This window comes from Acanthochromis polyacanthus, chromosome 1 (genome assembly GCF_021347895.1).
Source record: "Acanthochromis polyacanthus isolate Apoly-LR-REF ecotype Palm Island chromosome 1, KAUST_Apoly_ChrSc, whole genome shotgun sequence".
NCBI classification, from domain to species: Eukaryota; Metazoa; Chordata; class Actinopteri; family Pomacentridae; genus Acanthochromis; species Acanthochromis polyacanthus.
In genome coordinates, this window is record NC_067113.1 from 38378924 (window position 1) to 38403564 (window position 24641).

General features: G+C 40.9%; 1 protein-coding gene across 2 annotated transcripts in view; it reads right to left on the reverse strand.

Moving 5' to 3' along the window:
* The window catches only part of LOC110960363 (potassium voltage-gated channel subfamily D member 2-like), a 113328-nt gene extending 90330 nt beyond the window's left edge, over window positions 1-22998 (reverse strand). Inside the window, exon 1 of one of the 2 annotated variants that reach the window (XM_022207576.2) lies at window positions 21327-22998. In XM_022207576.2, the coding sequence (XP_022063268.1) occupies window positions 21327-22438 (1112 nt within the window). In that variant the 5' untranslated portion in view covers window positions 22439-22998. The remainder of the gene's footprint in view (window positions 1-21326) is intronic. The other variant, XM_022207575.2, reaches the window with a different exon arrangement.
* Window positions 22999-24641: the final 1643 nt, after the last annotated feature.

The following is a 24641-nucleotide window of genomic DNA, read 5'->3' on the forward strand; positions in this document are numbered from 1 at the left end:
TCACAGATGATGTAAGAAACGACCTGATCCGACCTGATGATGTAATCTACAGACCAATCACAGTCATTGATCCGTGGAGGCGCTGACGCAGGAACCGAAACGCCGCCTTCATCACCTGACCTGAAGCTGATCAATAATCACATGATCGGTTCTGCTGCCTCTTCATTAGAACTCACTGATCAATAATCACATGATCGGTTCTCACTGATCAATAACTCTGTGGGCTGAATCCGTTCATACCGCCGTTCTAAAGAACTCAGAGATAGAACCAGATTCAGATCAAACAGGGACTGAAATGGATGAAATAGTTGTAGATCAACATAAACTGATACCTGATCAATGAATCTATTGATCAGAGTTTTCACCGGAACAGAACGAGGAGTCAAAGAACGACGGAACGTTTTTTCTTTTGATTCATTTCCTTCATCTGCTGGTTGTTGCTTCATTAAAAACCTCACAGATCTTCATCCAGTGACTCTTCAGACTGTTTCTGTTGGATTCAGAGTCCTCAACCGGATTCTCTTTAAACCTGAACGTTTCCATCAAACCAAAGAAGAACCTCCAGAGAGACGAAGGTTCTCTTTAGCAGCAGATCAAAGCTGAGGAACGGTTTTTAATCCTCTCTTTCTTCTAACCTCTGATCCTTCCTTCAGTCCTTTAAGTCGCTCTGCTGAACGCTGCACAAAAAACCTGTAATGTCCGACCTGAGAGTCAGAGACGCCTGGTTCTCCTGTAGAAGAACGTCAGAACATTCATCTAAACATCTGGACCAGAACCAAAGACCTGGACCAGAACCAAACATCTGGACCAGAACCAAAGACCTGGACCAGAACCAAACATCTGGACCAGAAACGACTCAAACTGTTAAAGAAAAGAGCGACTGAAAACGCCGGAACAGAGAAAAAACTTCTGAAAACATTCAAAAAATGTCGCTGAAGACGACTGAAAACAACTGGAAATAGGCAAATGATCACAATAAAGAACAAAGAATGAAAATGACGAAAAACAGAAAAGGACTAAAAGCAAATAAAAACGACTAAAAACAGCGACTTACAATGTGAATAAATGGCATCAGAAAAAGAGAAAAACATGAAAACAATTCAAAATAAGAACAGTTTTAATTGTGTAAATTTAGTTTTTTATAAATTCTTCATCAGAAGCTTTATTTGTTAATATCAATAAATTATTTTAATCATTTAAATTATTTTGTTCTAGTCTGTAAACTATAATTCTTTTCATTTTTATTCATATTTAATTCTTTTCACTATTGTTTGTTTTGTAATTTTTTAATGCTGCTAATTTTTAATTAATTAAATATTAATTTATCTAAAGAAGAAATTAATTCGACAATAAATTATATAATTAACTGAATTTTGCAATAATAAAATAACATAAAATGTGAACAAGTTTACATTTTTAAAAGGATCAACGGCGTACCAAAGTGATGTTTTCAGATTTGTTGATGAAATAAATCCCGAGTGTGAAAACTTAACAAGTTGCTGCTGATGATGGATGAACATCTGGATGTGGTCGCCGTGGAAACGGGACTAAATATAGAGCCGACGGTGTTTTTACACATGTTGAAGGAATCAGGTGTTTTCTGCTCTGTGGATTTATGACGAATGGATGAACTTATGTGAAAATAATAACGATGAAAATAAACTCCCAGCAGCAGCAGAGAAACGATTCCATGTTTTCACATCAGCAGCTGGAAACAGACACTAAAGAGGAACTGGAAAAGACTAAAAACACAAATAAAAAGCAAACGAAAAAGCACAAAAAATGTCTGAAAACTAAGTCCAGCAATGACTCAAACCAGCGACTGAGAAAGACTGAAGACAGCGACCGAAAACACAAATAAAAGGCTACTGAAAATGTACCAAAATAATGGAAAAAAACTTGACTGGAAACGCCAGAAAACTGCAAAACGTCTAAAAACTGTGACTGAAAAAGACTGAAACCAGAAGTAGTAAACAGTGACTGAAAGTGGAAATAATCAGGAACTGAAAGACTAAAAATGACTAAAAACACTGGCTGAAAATCCACAGAGGCCAGCGCATAAATTATGCTAATGAGGTGCTCTCAGGTCCAGGAAGTCCTCTGAGTGTGATGATGCCGTTGCCCCCGGCGGCTCGCGGTCACCTTGGCGATGGTCTCCAAGGAGCACCATCTGGTCACTGCGGCGATACGTTCACAGTTCACGCTCTGCTGCTCTAAACACACACACGGATTAACGGGTAAAACACGCCAGAACACACGGAACACGCGGTTCAACACGCTGCACCGCCGAGATTACAACACGGGAACCTGTTGAGCAACGCAACGGAAACCCAGCGTGAAGAAACAACAACCTGCCAAGGGGAACAACCTGAGGAACAACACAACATCTAGAACCAACAACCTGCTGAGGAACAACAACCAAACAACACAAAGAGCCGCAGCTCAACCACAGAATGAGATGTAGATCATCTTTGTATGGTCTTTCAAGAGGTTGACAACCTTCGTCAGTGGCCACTAGAACCACACGAAACACAATAAGAAGACTAAAACATGATCTAAGTCTCCTCGTTAAGCAGTAAAACCTACAAAAAAATGCCTAGAACGTTCTCATTTACCACAAAGACCCTTGAAGGCCACAGGAATCTGCCAAAGAACCACAACAACCTCTTCAAAAAAGCTTAGAACCTTCATCAATGACTGTGCTTGTGGTTAACAAGGAGATTTCGAGAATGTTTTGCTGTTTTTACAGTCTTTCGTGTGGTTCTAGTGGTCACTGATGAGGTTCTAACGTTTTTTGAGGAGGTTGACGTGGTTCTTTAGAAGATTCTAGTGGTCTTCAAGGGTTTTTGTTGTAAATGAAAATGTTCTAGGCATCTTTTAGTTGATTCTGGTGGTTAACAAGGATTTTAAGAAAATGTTTTGCTATTTTTATGGTCTTTCATGGGGTTCTAGTGGTCACTGATGAAGGTTCTAGGGTTTTTTGAAGAGGTTGTGCTGGTTCTCTAGAGGAATCTGGAGGCCTTTCGGGAGATTTTGTGGCAAAGTCTCCTCCAAAAACCCAAGAACCTCCATCATAAAAGATCATAAAAGACCAAAACATTCTCTAAATCTCCATGTTGACCACAAGAACCATGTAAAAGAACCTAGAACATTCTCATTTACCACAAAAATCCTTTAAAGGCCACAAGAATCTTCCAAAGAACCACCACAAGCTCTTCAAAAAAGTTTAGAACCTTCATCAGAACGTTCTTCAGAACCTTCAACAGTAACCACTAGAACCAAATGAAAGACCAAACATTCTCTAAATCTCCTGTTGACCACAAGAACCAACTAAACGAGGCCTAGAACATCATCATGGACCACAAATGTTCTTTATATCTCCTTGACAGTAAGAATCACTTACAGGATGACTAAAATACCTCTAGAACCCCACCAGTGACTGCTAGAACCTTCTTAAGACCAACAGAACTAGCAGGAAGAACTCTCAGAACACCACAATGATCAGAACTGCAGATAAAGCTTCAAAGGAACGTTCTATTAATCACGTATGTGCCGTTAATCCTCCTGTTAAAAGTCCATTAAAACACCTTCATTAAATATTAACGTTAAGAAACAACTAGGACACAAAGAGAACATAAATAAAGTACTTTAGGGTTCTGTTCGGTTCTGATTAGACGTTCCAGCTGTCACTGAGTTCTTATGAGGTGATAAATAAAATACAAACACCTGAATCTCACTGGAACCCAGAGGAACGGAATGAATAAAGCATCCAGATCTGATGCAGTCAGTTTGTTCCGTCTGATTGGTCGGTTCCGCCGTGGGAATCGAACCGACGTCGTTCTCCTCGCACGACCCGCTGGTTGCCGTAGAAACAAACCGGCAGCGCGCTAAGCAGGTCGGTGAATTACAGGCGAGCGGTCGATACGGAACCCGGGGAAACAATAAAGAACCAGCGGCACGTCGTCCATCACCGGAACATGAATAAACATCCGGCGCTGCGACGTTCCGCTGAGAACCACGGCTGCAGTAATCAGTGTGAGCCGATCAGATCATTACGGAACCGCAGCCGCTGATCGATCGCTGACAGCTGCTGCGTTCCTGCTGTTCCTGCTCAGCTGACGGAGGGAAAACAGAAGCTCTGGCAGGTTTTATTGTTTCTACATTTGTTCTTTTTCTTTTATGACCTCTAGATCATTCTGAAGGCCCAGGAGAACCTCTCTGGCTGTTAGAACCACCAAACTGAGCACAAAACCACCGACACATCCCGTAATAGCTCTACAGCATCCTAAAGAACCCCTAGAACCACCTGACAGAACCTTTGAACCAACTAGAACAGCAGCAGTAAAACGTACTAAGTTCTCACTAGAACTATCTGTAAAGCCACTGATGTCTCCTGAATGATTCTAAAAACACCTACAGGTTCACTCTAAAGAACCATGGGAACCATAAAAGATGCCTAGAACATTCTCATTTACCACAAAATCATTAAAAGACACTAGACTGTTCTAAAGAACCACCAAAACCTTTTTAAAAACCCTAGAACCTTCGTCAGTGACCACTAGAACCACGCGAGAAACCATAAAAAGACCAAAATAATTGTCTAGATCTCCTTGTTAACTAAAAGAACCACATAAAAGACATCGAGAACAATGTCGATGAACATAAAAACCCCTTAAAGGACACCAGAATCTTCCAAAGAACCAAAACAACCTCTTTAAAAAAAACCTAGAACCTTCGTCGGTGACCACTAGAACCACATGAAAGATCATAAAAACACCAGATATTCTTTAAATCTGCTTGTTAACCACTAGAACCAACTAAAATATGTCTAGAACATTCTCATTTACCACAAAAACCATGAAGAACCACTAGAACCACCTGACAAAACCTTTGAACCAACTAGAACAGCAGTAGTAAAACTTCCTCAGTTCTCACTAGTAAAGCCACTGATGTCTCCTGAATGATTCTAAAAACACCTACAGGTTCTCTAACTGTTCTACAACATCCTTAGGAACCATGGGAACCATCCTGCAGAACCCCAGAGCCGATAATAATCACTAGAACTAAAAACAAAATCAGTGAAATCACTCAAATGACGACAAAAACATCTGAAGGTTCCCTAAAGGTTTCCTTGACCACAAAACCCCTTCAGAACCATTAGAACCCTCTAAAGAAGTACCAAAAATGTGCCAAAGAACCACTAGAACCACCTTACAGAACCTCACACCCAACTAAAGGACCACAAATATACTGAGGAGACCTCTAGAACTCCAAAACAACCACAGCATCCTCAAGAACCCCCAGAACCATTGACAAAACCAGCACAACCTCTCTAATGACTACTAGAACCTCCAAAAGATCCGTGATGCCAGCTAGAACCTCTTCACCAACACGAGAACCTCAAGTAGAACTTCCTGACAAACACTCCTCAACAACCACTGATACCTGCCAGAACACTTTGACCAAAAGTACTTTCTTAAGAACCTCTAGAACCAAACCCAGGTGTGTGGAACGGAGTCGGTTCTTCTGTGGTTTCAACAAAACACAACAAGAACAACAAAATGTTTTTTTCTGTTTTCAGGAGGAATTAAAACCGATTTGACAGCACGGATTAAAGTTTTACACAACAGCCACCAGTGTGTGTGTGTATCAGTGTCTTTATGTGTGTTATTGTGTGTTACTGTGTATCCTGGTGTTGTGTAGTAATAAGGTGAGTTTCTCCTCTCAGCTGCACACCTGCTGCTGTAATTACCCTCCAGGACAAATGGATTATATAACACACACACACACACACACACACACACACACACACACACACACACACACACACACACACACACACACACACACACACACACACACACACACACACACACACAGCTGTCAGGTGATGTAATGACCTGTTAACGGATGATGAGGCTGAAGGTTTCAGGTTCAGGAGAACCGGCCGTCAGCAAACAGAACAGAAAAGAACCACAGAAAACATCAGTGGAGAACACAGTAAACCGGTTCTAGACTGTTTACTTCTGCTTCATGAGGCCACACAGGGAAACAGATCTTTGGTGTTCTGCTCCATGTTCTGCTCATTTACAGCTTTAGAACCAGAAGAACTTTGATGTTGAGGAACATTTTATTGTTCTCCTGCTGGACATTTATTCTCCTCAGTGTTTGTCTAAAATGTTCTAAGTTCCACTAGAACCACCTAAACCCCACAATGACCTCCTGAAGAAGCATAGAACCACCTAGAACCATTCTTTAGAACCACCAGGTAGAACCCTCAGGACACCTTCCAAGACTATTAGAACCTCAGAAAACCTCGACAGCAACTTGAATCCCCTCATCAACCGCAAGAACCACACACAAGGAGTCAGAACCTCTAGAACCTCATCAGTGATGAGAACCCACTACAGAACAGAACAAGGAGATCAAAGGTTCTTCAAGAACCTCTACAAACCCCTTCAGTAGGACTGTTACAACCTACCGACTCACAACAAGACCGCTAGAACCTCCACAGTATCAGCAACATCACGCACAGGAAGCTCACAACGTCTTCAGTGACGCCATCTAAAGGACCAGGTTCTTCATTTGTTCTACCTCTAAACCAAGTTTGTTCTATGTAGCAGGTAGTGAACCTGAATGTTCTGCAACTACGCCATCCTAAAGACCACTAGAACCACGTTACAGAACCATCAGAAACACCTCATGAGGCTTCTGGAACCTCCCAAACCACTGGTCACTGAAATGATTTAAAAATCCACGAGAACCTCATAAGAGGAGTTTAGAACGTCCTACAGGACCTCTAGAACCTCATCAGTGACAACAAGAACTTCCTTAAGACCAGTAATCTGTTCTGTTGCAGAACTTGGAAAAGTTCTCTTTAGATTAAACGTGTAAAACGCACAAAATACAAAGAAACATCCGGCAAACGTGGAGTAGAGTTTGGATCAGGAAATAAAACCCTGACGTCTTAGAAAGGTCCGATAAAGAACCTCAAACAGCAGATGTACGACACACAGCAGAGTACCAGAGAGTGTTACAGAGTACTGCTGTGTATTTACTGAGTGTTTACAGTACACTGAGCGTATAGAAACTGACGAGTCTTTTGTGATCGAAGAGAAAAGAAAAAAAGCTCCAACAGCAGCTGCTTTAGTATTTTTAGCCTCATTCAGTTGGTGGCGCCTCTTCAGATAAACACCGTGCACGCACACACACACACACAGACTGGGTAAACACAGCGGACCTCTGGACTCCATCATCTGTTGCTGCTGTGAACATCAGGTGTAATCTGGTTCTCACTGAGATTTCAGTTTCTCAAGAAGGAAAAACTAAAATCTACAAAAGGCTGGAAAGAGAGAAAGAATAGTTTGGTTTGAGTTTTCCAACAGTCCTTGAACGCATCATTTGAGATGTGTGACGACAGTGTGATAAAAATGATGACAAAGAGACACGAATTAGGCGCAAAAACACAAAACGATAAGAAAAGATGCAAAATGATCACCAAAAATACAAAAATACAAGAAAAGACACAAAACAACCACAAAGAGACACAAAATGACAAAAAATAAACAAACAATGATCAAAAAGACACAAAATGGCCACAAAAAGACACAAAATGGCCATAAAAATACACAAAATGAACATAAAAACACACAAAAGAACACAAAGACACAAAACAACCACAAAGAGAGCTTTTCTTTGCATGTTTTTGTGGTTGTGTTGCATCGTTTTAGGGCTTGTTTTGCCTGTTTTTGTGTGAATGTTGCGTCTTTTAGAGGCTGGTTCGTACTTTCCGCTCATCGTGTTGCTTCTTTTTGGGGAGCTGTGCATGGTTTGGCCTGTTTTGCGTCTTTCTGCTTTGCTGTGGTGCTTTTTCATCTCGTTGTTGTGCTCTTCTGTGGTTCTTCCATCCTGATGCTGTTCCTCCAGACGTGATGAGTCTGACTGGTGGACGTTCTGTTTGTGTCTATTTCTGGTTCTATTGTTGTGCAGGAACAAAGCTGCTGTCAGATCCGTCTTTGTTCGGCCTCGTTTGTTTTTCATCACTTTCTGCCGAAACGTTCAGAGTCCTGCTGTTTTCCTCCACATTCATCTGGAACCGCTGAGCTTTAAGGAACCGGACCGACCAGAGAACCGGTTTAACAGAACATCTGCAGCTGCTAGAACCAAGCAACAGACAAAACAACCACAAAGCGATAAAATGACCAAAAATAGACACAAAACATTCATAAAAAGACAGATAACAACAGCAAAGACACAAAACAACTACAAAAAGACAAAAAAACCACAAATGGACACAAAACAACCAAAAAAGACACAAAAAGACCACAAAGAGAGACAAAATAACTACAAAAAGACAAAAAATAACCACAAAGACACACAAAACTACCACAAAGAGACACAAAACAGCCACAAAGAGACACAAAACAGCCACAAAGAGACACAAAACGAAACACAAAGCTACAGTCAGGAGATGAAGTTCCTCTCAGAGTTGTAAAAATGTAAATCGTTAAACATCCAACGTCTGCAGCTCTCAGAACCTCTGGTCCCAGCCTGAGCTGATCTGCAACAGAAAAGACTTTCTAGGAAAACGTGGGACTAAAATCTAATCAGAACGTTCCATCCTGGTCCTCTGGAGGTCTTCTAACCTGCTCAGGTCTCAGAGCAGCACTTTAACTCCTCCGTTCTGTAAACATTTAAGAGATAAATGTGATCAAACCAGATCAAAGCCAGACTCTTCAATGAACCTGTTTATGACCGCCTACAGGAGACATTCCCAGTAAACATCAGCCTCTGAAAGTTCTACACTAATAATCAATAATCAGCCAGACATTAATAATCAATAATCAGTCAGATAATCAATAATCGGTCTGATCAGATCCAACATTAGAACTCCATCCTCTAACATCGCCTCATCCTCTTAACGAGCTCCGGGGCCAATCACACGGCCAGGTCCGCCGTCGCCACGGCAACCATTCTACCTGCAGGGCCCCGGCAACCGTCTCCATCTGCTGATGTTCTGACACGGATCCAGGCCTCAGACGGCAGGTTCTACGTTCTATAACTGTAGATTCTACGTTCTACCACTGTAGGTTCTATGTCTTTTCTGTTACTGTACGTTCTATGATTTATGTTCTAACACTGCAGGTTCTATGTTTGTGTTTCATTAAATTATTCATTAATCGGTTCAAACTTCAGTAAATCAGAACGTTCCTTTTCTGGTCGTTTTTCAGTTTTAGTCTCTGTGGACGTTCTAACGTTCCTTATTTACTGTCTTGTGTCTTTTTATGTTCATTTTCTATCTTTTTGTGGTCATTGTTCTTAGACCGGTTCCACTGCAGCGTGTTCTGCGTCAGGCTGATCTGCAGTAGGTCGTGTTCTCCCTGTTTGTTCCTTGTTGTTCTGACTTTAATGCGTCTCTGATCTTAACGGTTCTACGTTTGTTTGTTCTCTGGTGAGAAAAGCATCATAAAGAGGAGGAGCAGTTAATGTTCTCCATCAATCAGAACCCACTTCCTCCCAGCGCTCAGCGACTTTATGGAGTTCTAGAGAGATCTGAGTCCTCTGAGAGACGGAGGTTCTTCTACCGCCAATGCACTCACAACAGACACACAACAGACACACAACCCTTTCTGTGGCTGTTTTGTATCTTTTTAGGGTTGTTTCTTATCTTTTTGTACCTTTTAATGGATTTTTTGCATCTTTTTGTGGTTGTTTGTCATCTTTTTGTGGTTGTTTTTCATCTTTTTGTGGTTGTTTTGCATCTTTTTATGGTTATTTTGCATCTTTTTATGGTTGTTTTGCATCTTTTTGTGGTTATTTTGCATCTTTTTATGGTTGTTTTGCATGTTTTTATGGATGTTTTTCATCTTTTTATTGTTGTTTTGCATCTTTTTGTGGTTGTTTTGCATCTTTTTATGGTTGTTTTGCATATTTTTATGGATTTTTTGGATCTTTTTAAGGTTGTTTTTCATCTTTTTGTGGTTGTTTTGCATCTTTTTATGGATGTTTTGCATCCTTTTATGAATGTTTTTCATCTTTTTATGGATGTTTTGCATCCTTTTATGAATGTTTTTCATCTTTTTATGGATGTTTTGCATCTTTTTTGGTTATTTTGCATCTTTTTATGGTTGTTTTGCATCTTTTTATGGTTGTTTTGCGTCTTTTTATGGATGTTTTGCGTCTTTTTATGGATGTTTTGCATCTTTTTATGGTTGTTTTGCATCTTTGTGGTTGTTTTGCATCTCATTGTTGACATTTTGCCTCTTTTTGATGATTTTTCGTCTTAATTTGACATTTCTTTTAAATAACCAGCAGATGAATCCATAATAAACGTTTTTTTTTTGTTTTTTTTTCCCGTCAGGCTTCAGCCGTTAAAGAACCTGAACACTCCAGATCCCAGAATCTTCAGCAGCTGCTAATAAACAGATCCAGACGTGACCTGAAAGGAACCCAAACATTAAAGGAACGTCACCTTGGTTCCTCCGGGTTCAGGTGAGGTCACAGGTCACATGTCCAGGTGCAGACAGGTGATCTGTTCTCAGGTAAACTGACCTCAGATCAGAAACTAGATCCTGATCCAGAACCGAGACCGAGACCCGGATCATAGCAGCTACAGGTGATTCACTGATGGTTCAGGTCATTTTATACCGTTTCTAAACCCTTCATGGTGATTTAGGATCTTTTCTGGTCATTTTTGGGACTTTTTGTGGAAACTTTTGCTCCTTTTTGTGATCGTTTTGCATCTTTGGTGGTCATTTTTGCAACATTATGGTAATTTTTGCATCTTTTTTGTGCTTTTTGAGTCTTTTTGTGGGAAGTTTTGCATCTTTTGTCATCATTTTTATCTTTTTACTGGTAATTTTATGTCTCTTTATGTTGAATTTGCATCTTTTTGGTGATTTTTGCATCTTTTTTGTGTTTGTTTTTCTGTTTGTTTAAATCCAATTCAAACACAAAAAACAAGGATAAGACAGAAACTTTCTCTGAGAAGCTGAACGACGCGTTAATTTATGTGTTTCTGATTCATGTGTGAATAAATCTCCCAGCAGCGTTTGTCTTTCCTCAGTCAGAGTTGTGTGTTTGCTGTTAACTGCTGCTGTTTCCTCCAGAGGATCGATAAAGTGTCCATCAATCCCGTTAAAGTCGACTTTAGAGAGACTGCAAGTGAATTAAATCACACAGAAACACAATCAGAGCTCTGCTTAGACCAGATCTCAGGAGAAATCTGAACGAAGAACTCATAAATCTGTTTCAAACTCAACAAAAAAAATCATAAATCTGATTAAAACTCTGCAGTCAGACTCACAACAAGTTCAGCAGTTTGTTAAAAACACTCCCTGCTTCTCTGATTAGCCTCAAACCTTCAAGACACATAGAGATGTTCCCTAAACGCCTCACAGTCCACAAAACATTCTGCAGTTTCCAGATGTTCTCTGAAGACGGTGAGGTGTTTAGGGAACATCTGGAAACTGTAGCTACTACTGTGGATCATTTAGTAAATGCTAGTTTTCAGATAAATTAAACAATTTATTTTAATTTACAGATGTTCCCTAAAAGCCTCCTGGTCTTCAGTACTATAGTTTCCAGATGTTCCCTGAACGCCTCCTAGTCTTTAATACTATAGTTTCCAGATGTTCCCTAAACGCCTCCTAGTCTTCAATACTATAGTTTCCAGATGTTCCCTAAACGCCTCCTAGTCTTCAGTACTACAGGTTCCTGGTGTTCCCTAAACGCCTCCTCGTCTTCAGTACTATAGTTTCCAGATGTTACCTAAACGCCTCCTTGTCTTCAGTACTACAGGTTCCAGGTGTTCCCTAAACGCCTCCTCGTCTTCAGTACTATAGTTTCAAGATGTTCCCTAAACGCCTCCTAGTCTTCAGTACTACAGGTTCCAGGTGTTCCCTAAACGCCTCCTAGTCTTCAGTAGTACAGGTTCCAGGTGTTCCCTAAACGCCTCCTAGTCTTCAGTACTACAGGTTCCAGGTGTTCCCTAAACGCCTCCTCGTCTTCAGTACTATAGTTTCCAGATGTTCCCTAAACGCCTCCTAGTCTTCAGTACTACAGGTTCCAGGTGTTCCCTAAACGCCTCCTAGTCTTCAGTACTACAGGTTCCAGGTGTTCCCTAAACGCCTCCTAGTCTTCAGTACTACAGGTTCCAGGTGTTCCCTAAACGCCTCCTAGTCTTCAGTACTACAGGTTCCAGGTGTTCCCTAAACGCCTCCTAGTCTTCAGTACTATAGTTTCCAGATGTTCCCTAAACGCCTCCTCGTCTTCAGTACTACAGGTTCCAGGTGTTCCCTAAACGCCTCCTAGTCTTCAGTACTACAGGTTCCAGGTGTTCACTAAACGCCTCCTAGTCTTCAGTACTACAGGTTCCAGGTGTTCCCTAAACGCCTCCTAGTCTTTAATACTATAGTTTCCAGATGTTACCTAAACGCCTCCTAGTCTTTAATACTATAGTTTCCAGATGTTCCCTAAACGCCTCCTAGTCTTCAGTACTACAGGTTCCAGGTGTTCCCTAAACGCCTCCTAGTCTTTAATACTATAGTTTCCAGATGTTACCTAAACGCCTCCTAGTCTTTAATACTATAGTTTCCAGGTGTTCCCTGAACGCCTCCTAGTCTTCAGTACTACAGGTTCCAGGTGTTCCCTGAACGCCTCCTAGTCTTTAATACTATAGTTTCCAGATGTTACCTAAACGCCTCCTAGTCTTTAATACTATAGTTTCCAGATGTTCCCTAAACGCCTCCTAGTCTTCAATACTATAGTTTCCAGATGTTCCCTAAACGCCTCCTAGTCTTCAGTACTACAGGTTCCAGGTGTTCCCTAAACGCCTCCTCGTCTTCAGTACTATAGTTTCCAGATGTTCCCTAAACGCCTCCTAGTCTTCAGTACTACAGGTTCCAGGTGTTCCCTAAACGCCTCCTAGTCTTCAGTACTATAGTTTCCAGATGTTACCTAAACGCCTCCTCGTCTTCAGTACTACAGGTTCCAGGTGTTCCCTAAACGCCTCCTCGTCTTCAGTACTATAGTTTCCAGATGTTCCCTAAACGCCTCCTAGTCTTCAGTACTACAGGTTCCAGGTGTTCCCTAAACGCCTCCTAGTCTTCAGTACTATAGTTTCCAGATGTTCCCTAAACGCCTCCTAGTCTTCAGTACTACAGGTTCCAGGTGTTCCCTAAACGCCTCCTATCCACCATCTCAGCTAAAGTTCGTCCCTCAAACATGAAACATGAAATAAATCATTTCTCAGTTCGTCTGCAGCTGAATTCAGATTCTGAGAGCAGAAAAAGAAACAAAACCTCCGTTTATCTCGTCGCCTTTCATCAGAGATTCACAGAAAAACCTCAGAAGAAGAAGAAAGAAAAGCTGGAGAGTAAAACTCAGGGGAGGATGAGGGTTTGAAGCTAATAAACTGTTTTCATCCAGTCGACCTCCAGAGACCCTGAATGGATCCGAAGTTCATTCAGCAGAAAAACTGAAAACTGAGCCGCTGTCACCACCAGGGTCAACGTGTTCTGATAGAACCGATTCATTCTGTGGAAAAAGAAGCTCCTGATGACCAGAAATCACACAAAAAAACAGCCCAAAGCATGATGCTGCCGCCGCCATGCTTGATGATGTCGTCCCTGATCTGACTGGCAGAGGTTCTTCAGGTTGGTGTCGTGCTGAAAAGTGAATCTGTCTTCATCTTAAGCTGTTCTTAAAGGCTTTAAACTAAAATTGTTTCATTCAGACTGCTGCCTTTCCTCACTGTTTGCTCATTTCCCTTCATTTCCTTCATTGCAGGTTAACTTTTTCTAATTTAGGGCATATTGTTCCTCAATGCGAATCATTTTTTCTCACTATGAACCAACTTCCCCTCACTTTGAACCAATTTTTCCTCACTGTTTTCTTCATTTATGTCTCATTTTAACTCACTCTGGGTTCATTTATCTAAACCTGCTCCAACTCATCATCATTTTTAAAGTCCTTGTCCATTTTTTATCCATCATTCTTCCTCCTAAAACGTCTAGGTTAACGGTGGGAAACCTCCAGTATTGGTCTGCCGTGACTTGTTCTGCTGGATCTAGTTCAGATCTTCCACCGTTCTCGATGACGTCGGTTCGACTTAGATCCCAGAAAATGAAGGATCTGATGTGAGCTTCTCTGTGAGTGGAGCTGCTGTGATTCCAGAATAAATGGATCTGTGGGTTGTGAGTGGAGCTGCTGTGTTTCCTCCAATAAAAGCCTCTTTTTCCTGAGCAGAGCTGCAGCTGTAGCGGCGTTTATCTCCAGTCATTGATATTCACAGCAGCTCTGGATCAATGAGCCTCGACTCTCCGTCTATTATTTCATTTCTGCTGTCTAAAAGCCGGAGCGGCGACTCGGAGAAATTGTTTTCTGTCGGGTTTTTTGGCTGACAAAGCGACGGAGGATGGAGAAGAGGCCGGTCACGTCCAGAACAGAGAAATCAGATCAATGTGAAGCAACATCTGGATCCTCAGAAGACGTTCTAAAAGCTGCTGCTGGTCTAAAACCACAAACAGAAAGAATGAACCATTTAAAGCCACTTTGTTCTCCATTAATCAGGGAAAGTCGAACCAAAAACACATCATTTCATTAAAACACATCTGGAAGGTTTTATTTTAAATGGAACTAAAATCAGCTGAAGGCTCTAGTGTTGGTAAAACTCTTGTTTCTGTGTTTGGAATGAGCCACAGAGAAGAAAAATGAACCTAAAGAGAGAGAAAATGAGCAATGAATGGGAAGAAACTGGTCCAACTGAAGAAAAAAAGAGCAAATAGTGAGGAAAATGAAGAAACAGTGAAGAAAACTGAGCCCAAAATGAGGAAAAATGAGCAAACAGTGGAGAAAAATCAGTACACAATGAAGAAACTCCAGCCACAGTGAGTAAAAATGAGCCCTAAGAGTAAAAAAATAAACGCAAAGTGAGGAAAAATGAGGCCAAATGAGGAGAAAGAACCTAAAGTGAGGGACTTGAGGCAACAGTGAGAAAAAAAAACTTAGCAAACAGTGGAGAAAAATGACACAAAATGAAGAAAAATCCGTGCACAATGAAGAAAAATTTGCCACAGTGATAAAAAAGAGCCCAAATTAATAAAAATGTGCAAACAGTGAGAAAAAATAAATGCAAAATGAGGAAAAAAAAAAAGGATGAACAGAGGGAGAAAATGAGTCGACAATGAAGAAAATGAATCCACGATGAGAAAAAAAATGACCAGATAGTGTGAAAGAATGAGTCCTGAATGAGGAAATTGAACCAACAGTGGACAAAAATGAACCCTAAATGAGGAAAAACGAGCCCACAGTGATGAAAAATTCACTCAAAGTGAGAAAAAAAATATGAGCCCTAAATGGGAAGAAATTGGCTCAAATGAAGAAAAAAACTCAAAATGAGGGAAATGAACAAACAGTGAGCAAAAATGAATCCAAATTGAGGAAAAACTGAGCCAGTGTGAGGAAAAAGAGCCCACAGGGACACAGAATTAGCCCTAAACGAGGAGAAATGAGCCCAGAGTGGAAAAATAAATGCCAAATGAGGATAAAATGAGCAAACAGTGGAGAAAAACGAATCCAAAAATGAGAAAATAATTACTAAAAGTGAGAAAAATTAGCCCAGAGTGTTAAAAAATAAATGCAAAGTTAGGAAAAATTAACCCTAAAAGAAGATAAATGAGCAAATTAAAAGTTAAAAGGTTTAACGTTTTTTTCACTGATTTCTGACATCATGCTTTAGACTAATTTTTCTTTTAGATTAATTTTTCCTTCCTTTAGCTTCGTTTTTCCATCTTTTAGCTTCATTCTTCCGTTCTTTAGCTTCATTCTTCCGTTCTTTAGCTTCATTTTTCCGTCCTTTAGCTTCATTCTTCCGTTCTTTAGCTTTATTCTTCTGTCCTTTAGCTTCATTTTTCCGTCCTTTAGCTTCATTTTTCCTTCCTTTAGCTTCATTTTTCCATCCTTTAACTTCATTTTTCCTTCCTTTAGCTTCATTTTTCCTTCCTTTAGCTTCATTTTTCCATCCTTTAACTTCATTTTTCCTTCCTTTAGCTTCATTTTTCCTTCCTTTAGCTTCATTTTTCCTTCCTTTAGCTTCATTCTTCCGTTCTTTAGCTTTATTCTTCCGTCCTTTAGCTTCATTTTTCCTTCCTTTAGCTTCATTTTTCCGTCCTTTAACTTCATTCTTCCGTCCTTTAACTTCATTTTTCCGTCCTTTAACTTCATTTTTCCATCCTTTAGCTTCATTTTTCCATCCTTTAGCTTCATTTTCCCTTCCTTTAGCTTCATTTTTCCTTCCTTTAGCTTCATTTTTCCTTCCTTTAGCTTCATTTTTCCGTCCTTTAGCTTCATTTTTCCGTCCTTTAGCTTCATTTTTCTCACTACTTTGGTCACTTTCCCTACTGTCCTGCTGACAGGGCAGCTAATCGATCACAGATTGTTTGATCGTGAGCCTCGTTCTGTCCGTAGTGATTTAAAAGGAGCCGGTTTAAACATCTTTTGTCCTCCTCTGTTCTCTCAGCGGGACGATCCGTCGCTAATTAAATTAAAGCGTTAGCACACAGTGATGGCTGTTAATGAGCTCAGTAATGAAGTCGTGGAGACTCCAAAGCTGGAAACCACGACTGAACGGATGTTTGGACGGAGGATCATCAGAGTAGAGAAGAAGAAGAAGAAGAGGAGGATAAAGAGGTCCATCAGGTGAAACGCTGTGATCTGTGTCTTTAAAATGAGTTTTTTCCTCCTGAGCTGCATTAAAAGGAGAAAAGCTGCTCTGTTTTCTGGAGCTGATCGTGTTCTATTGATCGCTGATTGATTTTACGGCCGTTTGTTCTCCGTCCTGCTGATCGAAGACGAAGGTTTTTACATCTTCAGCAGAGAGACGAAGCTGTTTAACCAGTTTAATGCTCCAAGCGGCAGATCCTTGCCTCGTTTAGCCTTCCTTTCTCATTTTTATTCACTGCTAGCTCATTTTCTTCATTGTAGATTCATTTTTTTCTCACTAAATTGTGGTTTCATGGCCAAAAATCAAACATATTCAATTGTTTTTCACTTAAACTCCAACATGAGACCAAGAAATGCAGTCAATATTCACTTTTAAGCAGCTTCAACTGGAAAATGTTTCAAGGTTATGCTTTAAAAGTGACAAAAATCATTAATTCTGAGTCTATAAAGTTCAAAAAATGCCACCAAAACTTCTTCTAAACGCTGATTTGTCCTCCATCGGTCCAGAAATCCAACATATTCAACTGTTTTTGACTTAAACTCCAACATGAGACCAAGAAAAGCAACAAATTCTGACATTTAAGCGCCAACAACCAGCAAATTTTGACCAATTTGCTTTAAACGTAACCAAAATCACTCGTTTTATTCTTTGTTTAGTCTATTAAATGTAAAGTAACGCCATTAAAACCACTTCCAAAGGTCATTTGTCCAAAAATCAACGACATTTAGCGTTTATTTCTGTTGTTTTTGACTCAAACTCCAATGTGAGACCAAGAAATGTTGCAAATATTCACATCTGAGCACCAACAACTGGAAATTCTTGAATGTTTTGCTGGAAAATTGACCAAAATCATTAATTCTGAGTCAATACAATGTAAAAAAATGCCAACAAAACTACTTCTAAAGACAGATTTGTCCTCTGTCAGTCTAAAAATCCAACATATTTACATTCATTTAATCTTTTTATACTTAACGTGTGACATAAGACCAAGAAAAGCAGCAAATCCAAAGTTGAAACCTGCAAATCTTATGAAGTTCTACTTCAAATTTGAGAATCAGTTGTTAATTATTCTCATCAAAAGTCTACAAAAACATCTTCAAAAGGCAGATTCTTCCTCCATCAGCCCAAAAATCAAACATATTTGGTCGTTTTTCACTTAAACTCCAACACAAGACCAAGAAAAGCAGCAAATTCTCACATTCAAGCAGCTTCAATTGGAAAATATTTGAAGGTTTTGTTTTAAATGTGACCAAAATGACAAATTCTGACTCTACAAAATAGAAAAAAACACAGTTAAAACTTCTTCTAAAGGTGGACTTGTCCTGTCAGTCCAAAAATCCAACACATTTACCATTAATTTGAGTCTTTTCTGAAATGCTTAAAATGTGACATAAGACCTAGAAAAGCAGCAACGACCTTCAAATATTTAAAGTTTTGCTGTAAAAGTGACTAAAGTCATGAATTCTGCGTCTATAAATTGGTATAAAACGACGACATTTCCCCCATTTCATGCTTTCGTTTCCTCCATTATATTTAAATTTCCTCTTGAATTTTACTTCACTGCTTCAGAATCATTACTCTTTTAGCTCTTTAACTTTCATTTCCATTCATTTATTCTCATATCTTCCTCTTTTTCTATCATTAATTCTCATATTCTTGTAAATTTCCTGACACCAGAGTTCCCTTCAGCACCAGTGAAGCTCCCTGTGATCTGATTCCTGTTAATTCAGACGCTGGAACCGAGCAGATTAACGAGCTTCTGTGACTAACGTGAGTTAATCGGGTTAATCGGGTGTCGATCGGCGTCGTCGTGTTGCTGCAGCTCTGATCTGTAACTGGAGAAACTCGACACCGAAGCCTGGAAACACCTTCAGAAACACGGATCGGGCTGCAGGTCGGAGCTACGGTGGCCTCAAAGGGACAAACAGGAAGGAGGTTTTTAAAATCACTCAATGAGACGGAACGTAAACGATCTAGAATCTACAAAAAGTCATTAAAGACTCCTGTTCCAGCATCAAACCACCATAAAAATGCAAATTTACAGATTTAAAGCGTTCAAGCTGCAAACATTACTTCATGGTTTCCATGGTAACGTTGCACTCACTCAATATTTCCTCTAACTTAAACCCAAATTTCTTCATTTGTTGATTTAAACTGAATTTGGTTTCTTGAGTTAAAATTTCTCCAGCTTGAGCTCATGATTTCTACCCAAAATCTACCAAAAAAACTGTTCTAGGTTGAACTGCAGGCAGTGTAACTGGAAAATAACCACACAAAAGATAGAATATAACCAAATTTTGCTGGAAAATGCCCAAGAAAAGATGCAAAACTTACACAAAAAGACTCAAATAAGATGTAGAATGAGTAAAATATGAAACAAAACAAGATCAGAAAGATGGAAAACCACAAAAAGATATCAAATGATCAAAACGTGACGCAAAATTACCCCAAAAATGACAGAAAAACCACACAAAACAACCCCAATAAGATGTAGAATTAGTAAAATATGAAACAAAACGACATCAGAAAGATATAAAACGACCACAAAACAATCAAAAAAGATGTAAAACAAGGAAAAAATGAATGTCTAACATTGGTTGTTCCTTAAAATTGCCGGTTCTGTAAAAATCAGAACCTTCATCTTTAAGTCGTCAAATCCTGAATTCTCCACATGAAGACGAAGCTCCAGTTTAAAAGAGACGTTTGACGTTTTAGAGTCGACTAAAACAAACTGCAGAAACTCAGACAGACGACAGAAAACTGAGAGGAAATAAGAAAATAAGACTAAATGTGGACTTCAGAATGAGATCAGGATAAAAACTGAACAACTTTAACCATCCAGCAACAAACACGTTCATTTAAAACAACCTTCAGGCCTCTGAAGGACCAAAACTGATTTACAACCAGATCTGCTTCCAGGTTTTCAGACTTTGTGAATGTTTTTCAGTTTATTTCACATTTTTATGTTTCCAACTACAGGAAAAAGCCAGAAACTTGTTTGAACTTTAACTTTCTGAATGGAAAATGAGATTAAATCAAACAGGATTTCTGAGGTTAAAGTGAAATTAACTTGAAGCTCCGCCCATTTTAGGGGTGACAAAGCCCCGCCCCCTTCACACAGACGAGCTGAGAAACTAAAACTGAGCTACAACAAACATTTATTCAAGTTGTTCAGACTTTTGGGGGAATTTCCTTCCAGGCAATTTTTCTTTCACTTCCATCTTTTAAAAGTGCAGAAAAAAGTCAGAAACATGAATTTATTTGGACAAACTGCAGCTGAAATTGGACGAAATCCAAAGAAAGTTTTGTTTTAGAACCACTATTTGTGTTTGGGCTGCTGGGTGGAAGTATTTTCCTTCCAGACAGCTTCTGCACTAAAGTTTGTTTAAAGTTTCAATCTGATGGGAGTTTTGTTTGAAGACCAACATTTCTGTCCACCAACTGTTCAACACCAGTCAAAGTGAAAATAAAACTTTTTCTGCCCGTTTTTTGGTCCAAACTCTGCCTAAAACTGATTTCTAAACACATTTGACTGGACTTTTTCTTTCAAACAGCATTATTTTTGGATTTTTTAGGTGTCAAGAAAAGCCAGAAACAAACATCATCAAAAATTAAAATTGGACAAAATCCAGTTTGACTTTGTATTGGGACCAATATTTTCCTTTGTCCAGGTCTCTGTAGGCCACAGCGGCGCTACAACAATCCTCAGGTTCTAAACAGATTTATGGATCGAAAATCTGAACAGCAGCAACAACTTTAAACATCCAACAGCATCTTTGACAACAATCATGAGTCCATTTCTGACTATAAAACAACCTTCAGCACTCAGAAAACTGACAAAACTTGGTTTAAATTTTGGAAAAGTGAAACTAAAATTGAGTTTCTAACCCAAGTTTTCAGACTTTGGGACACAAATAAAGCACGAAAATCCAATAAAACTTTTTTTTATGAGAACCAAAACTTCCAATCACCAACTTCCTTTAAACTCTGATTAAGTGGAACAAACTCGAAGCTCCGCCCATTTTTGGAGCCAAAGCTTCACCACTTCACACAGGTGGGCTGTTGCACCAATAAATAGTTTAAAACAGATTTCTGCATCTAAAATATGAACAACAACGTTAAACATCCAGCAGCATCTTCGGCAAAAAGCACGAGTCAGTTTCTGACTTTAAAACAACTTTCTATGATGTGAAAAGTCACAAACTTGGTGTAATTCTTGGAAATGTGAAACTATAACTCGAATTTTAGGGACTATTTTTCTTCAAGTCAGTTTTTTCAAAGTTTGCATCCATAGAAACAATCCAGAAGCTTGTTGCTAAACAAAAAATAGATAAAATCTGGAAAAACTTTTGAACCAAAACTTTTATTTACTAACTTTCTAAGCACCGCCCACTTTTAGAACACAACCTCCGACTGCCGTTTACAAACAGATTCATGAATTTAAAGCCTGTCCAAAACCAAACATGAGTCAATTTCTGACATCAAAACAACCTTCAGCGTTCTGAAAACTAAACTTTCATCACCAACTTTCCAAAGCAAAACAAACACCAAGCTCCCCCCATTTTTGGACCACATGCCCCGCCCCTTTTTGGACCCCACTCACCCTAGCGTCGTCATGGTGACGATGGTGTACCAGAAGGCTGCTGGGATGCTTGTGAACTTGCTGGCGCTGGATCCCTTCTCGGCGTAGAACATGACGGTGGCAAAGATGATGATGGCCATGGTGAGGGAGAAGAGCAGGAAGCCCAGCTCTGAGGCGCAGCTCTTCAGCGTGTAGCCCAGGATGCGAAGTCCCGCAGAGTGTCGCGAGAACTTGAAAATCCGGAAGACGCGGAAGACGCGCAGTGTGACGAAGGCGCCGCTGACGTCCTCGTTGTCGGTCATGACGAGGCCGATGTAGTAGGGCATGATGGCCACCACGTCGATGATGCTCATCACGCTCTTCACGAACCGGTAGCGGCTCGGCGCGGCGAGCAGGCGCAGTAGGTACTCCACTGTGAAGATCATGACGCACGCCGTGTCCAGGCAGAAGAAGGCCAGCGCGTAACGCTCCCCGCACGACATCTCCTTAGCCCGGTTCGGCACGGAACCGCACGGCACCGTCTCCGCCACGTTGGCGAGCACGGACACGGCGATGAAGAAGCCGGTGACGTAGTAGAAGACCAGCGCCATGGTGGAGGTGTGCGGGTTCTCGAAGGCGCGCCACATGGACTCCCGGAAGCTGAGGTCCGCGGACACCAGCTCGTTTCCGGGGTCGGCCTCCTCGTCGTCCTGGATCCGCTCCTGGTTCTCCCGCCGCCGGTCCTTGTACTCCTCGTAACAGCAGTCCCCGATGATCTCCGGGATGATGCCGAAGAACGACAGCTCCTCGTCGTAGGCGGAGATGCACTCCTGGCGCGGGTAGTGCAGCTTCCCGGTGCGGTAGAAGTTGAGGATGTGGCGGAAGATGTCCGGGTCGCGGTCGAAGAAGTACTCGTTGCTGTCCTCGTGGAAGAAGAAGTCCCGCTCGGTGCTGCCCAGCAGGGTGTCCGGGTAGCGCTCCAGCGTGTCCCGCCACGTCTGGAACTTTGTGCCGCTCACGTTCAGCACGATCAGTCCGTCCTTCCCGCGCCGCTTCTCCTGCGGGGGAACCGGCATCGGCGCCGTGGCGACCGGCATCCAGCCGATGGCCGCAGCCCGGGCGAACGGCAGCCACGCCGCCACTCCCGCCGCCATGCTGAGGCTCGGTACCGGGGGATCACGGAGCCGCGGAGCCGCTGGAGGACATCCAGGGAGGGAGAGCCTCCACCGGCAACAGATGGAAGAAGAGCCGCGAAATCCAAGAAGCGGATTTTACGCACAAAAGTGACGCGTAAAAGCCGCAGAGAGCCGCCGCAGAAACCCTCCCGGTGGTCCTCCCGGTCAGTTTGGAAACAGGAAAACAAACAGAAACTCTCCGTCAGCTCCGCTCCTGTCCGGTAATCCCGGTAAATCCAGCTTCTCCGCCGCTTTTTCTCCGGTTTCTCTCAGCAACAAGTCAGCGCGATCCGCCGCTCCGCACCGGGACTCGGAGCTCCGTCCGGTCCGCCGCAGGCATCCTCCTCTCGGTGCCCGCACCGAGCAGCCGCAGCGCAGAGGAGAGACGCGGAGAGGAACCGCAACAGCAGGACGGTGAATCCGCTCTGAGCCGAGCCGAGCCGAGCGGAGCCGAACCGGACAGACGGGACTCGGCAGCAGGAGACGCGGTTCTGGTCTCCGGTGCTGAGAGACGGAAGCTCCTCTCTCTCCCCCTCTCTCTCTCTCTCCGGTTGGGGGCGTGTCACCGGAGGATCCCCGCCGGTCACATGGAGGCTCCGGGACGCGCCTCCTGATTGTGTTTAATGACTCCAGGCAGGGCTGCGCGCTCCCGACGTGCTGGGGGCGCGCAGCAGGTTTCAGATGATCCAGATGTTTGAGATGTTTCTGAGCACGGAGAAGGAAACACAGCAGCAGATTTACTGAACCTGATTCTGTCTGCAGTTGCAGCAAAAACTGGAAATAACTTAAACAAAAAGGTGAAAAAATGGACAAAAACGAGACAAAAAATGACAAAAGCAAGAAAAAAAACGACAAAACACGAGACAAGCACGAAAACACCAAAAATATGACAAAGTATTACAAAAAGAAGACACAAAACAACAAAAAATGAGACAAAATCTGACAAAAAAAGACACAAAGTGACAAAAAATGGACGAAAACAGGTTAAAAAATGACACAAATGACAATAACGAGAAACAAAATAACAAAAGATGGCAAAAAATGTGACAAAAATAATAATGAAGTAATAAAACAGATTTTTATCATGTTAAATCTTATATTTTCTTACTTTTGAAGTTCAGAGTTGGACTAAAGGCGACTCTGATTTCTTTTGGAGGATTTTAGTTTTTAAGCTTCTTGTCCATAAATAAAAACAAATCCAGAAACAGACGGAGTTACGTCATAATCCTCCAACAACGGCCATCTGAGCCTCCACCTGCTGTTTGTTTGTTTGTTTGTTCAGTAACTCTCCAGCTGCTCTACACATATTTACAGTGCTCTGATTTAAGTCCTCATTTAATGTTTAATATTAAATTTAATCCAGTTCAAAGGCGTGAAGCTGAACGTTTCTCCTCTAAACAACGTTTAGTCTAAGAGAAATGAAATGTCTGGAGTCCACAATTTATTCAATACGTTAAAGTCAAAGGATGCACTGCAAAAAATAAATAAAAATAGGGACCAAAACATCAGAACTTCATCGTGCCATTACTCACTCTAAAATGACTTAAAACTCCGAAAAAGACTAAAAGAAAGATCTTAAAAATCATCCAAAATGAGCCAAAAGTGTTCACAATTACATAATCTTTATAAAAATGATGGAAAATTTGTCCAAAATAAGATAGAAATTGACCAAATTGTTTGAAAATGGACTAAAGTGACAATAATGAAGAAATATTTGAACTAGAAAATGAGGGAAAAGTGGTGGTGGTGGTGTGTGTTCAAAATGACTCATGATCGCACAAAACGTCTCAGAAGTTTCTTAAATGAGTTGAAATACGTCTGAAATGACTTAAAATTCTGGGGAAAAAAATACTCAAAAATATCCAAAATTCATCCAAAATGACTAAAAATTGTTCAAAATGACATATTTGGTTATTATTGTCATTTTTGTCCATTTTCAAGCCATTTGGTCAATTTTTATCTGATTTTGGACACAATTTCTGTTATTTTAGGCAAATTTGATGTAATTTGGAACAATTTTCAATCATTTTGAATGAATTTTGGATATTTGGAGTGATTTTTTTTTTCAGAATTTGAAGTCATTTCAGACGTATTTCAACTCATTTAAGACAATTCTGAGACATTTTGGGCGATTGGGAGTAATTTTAAACACACAGCACCACCAAAGGTTGAATATTTTGCA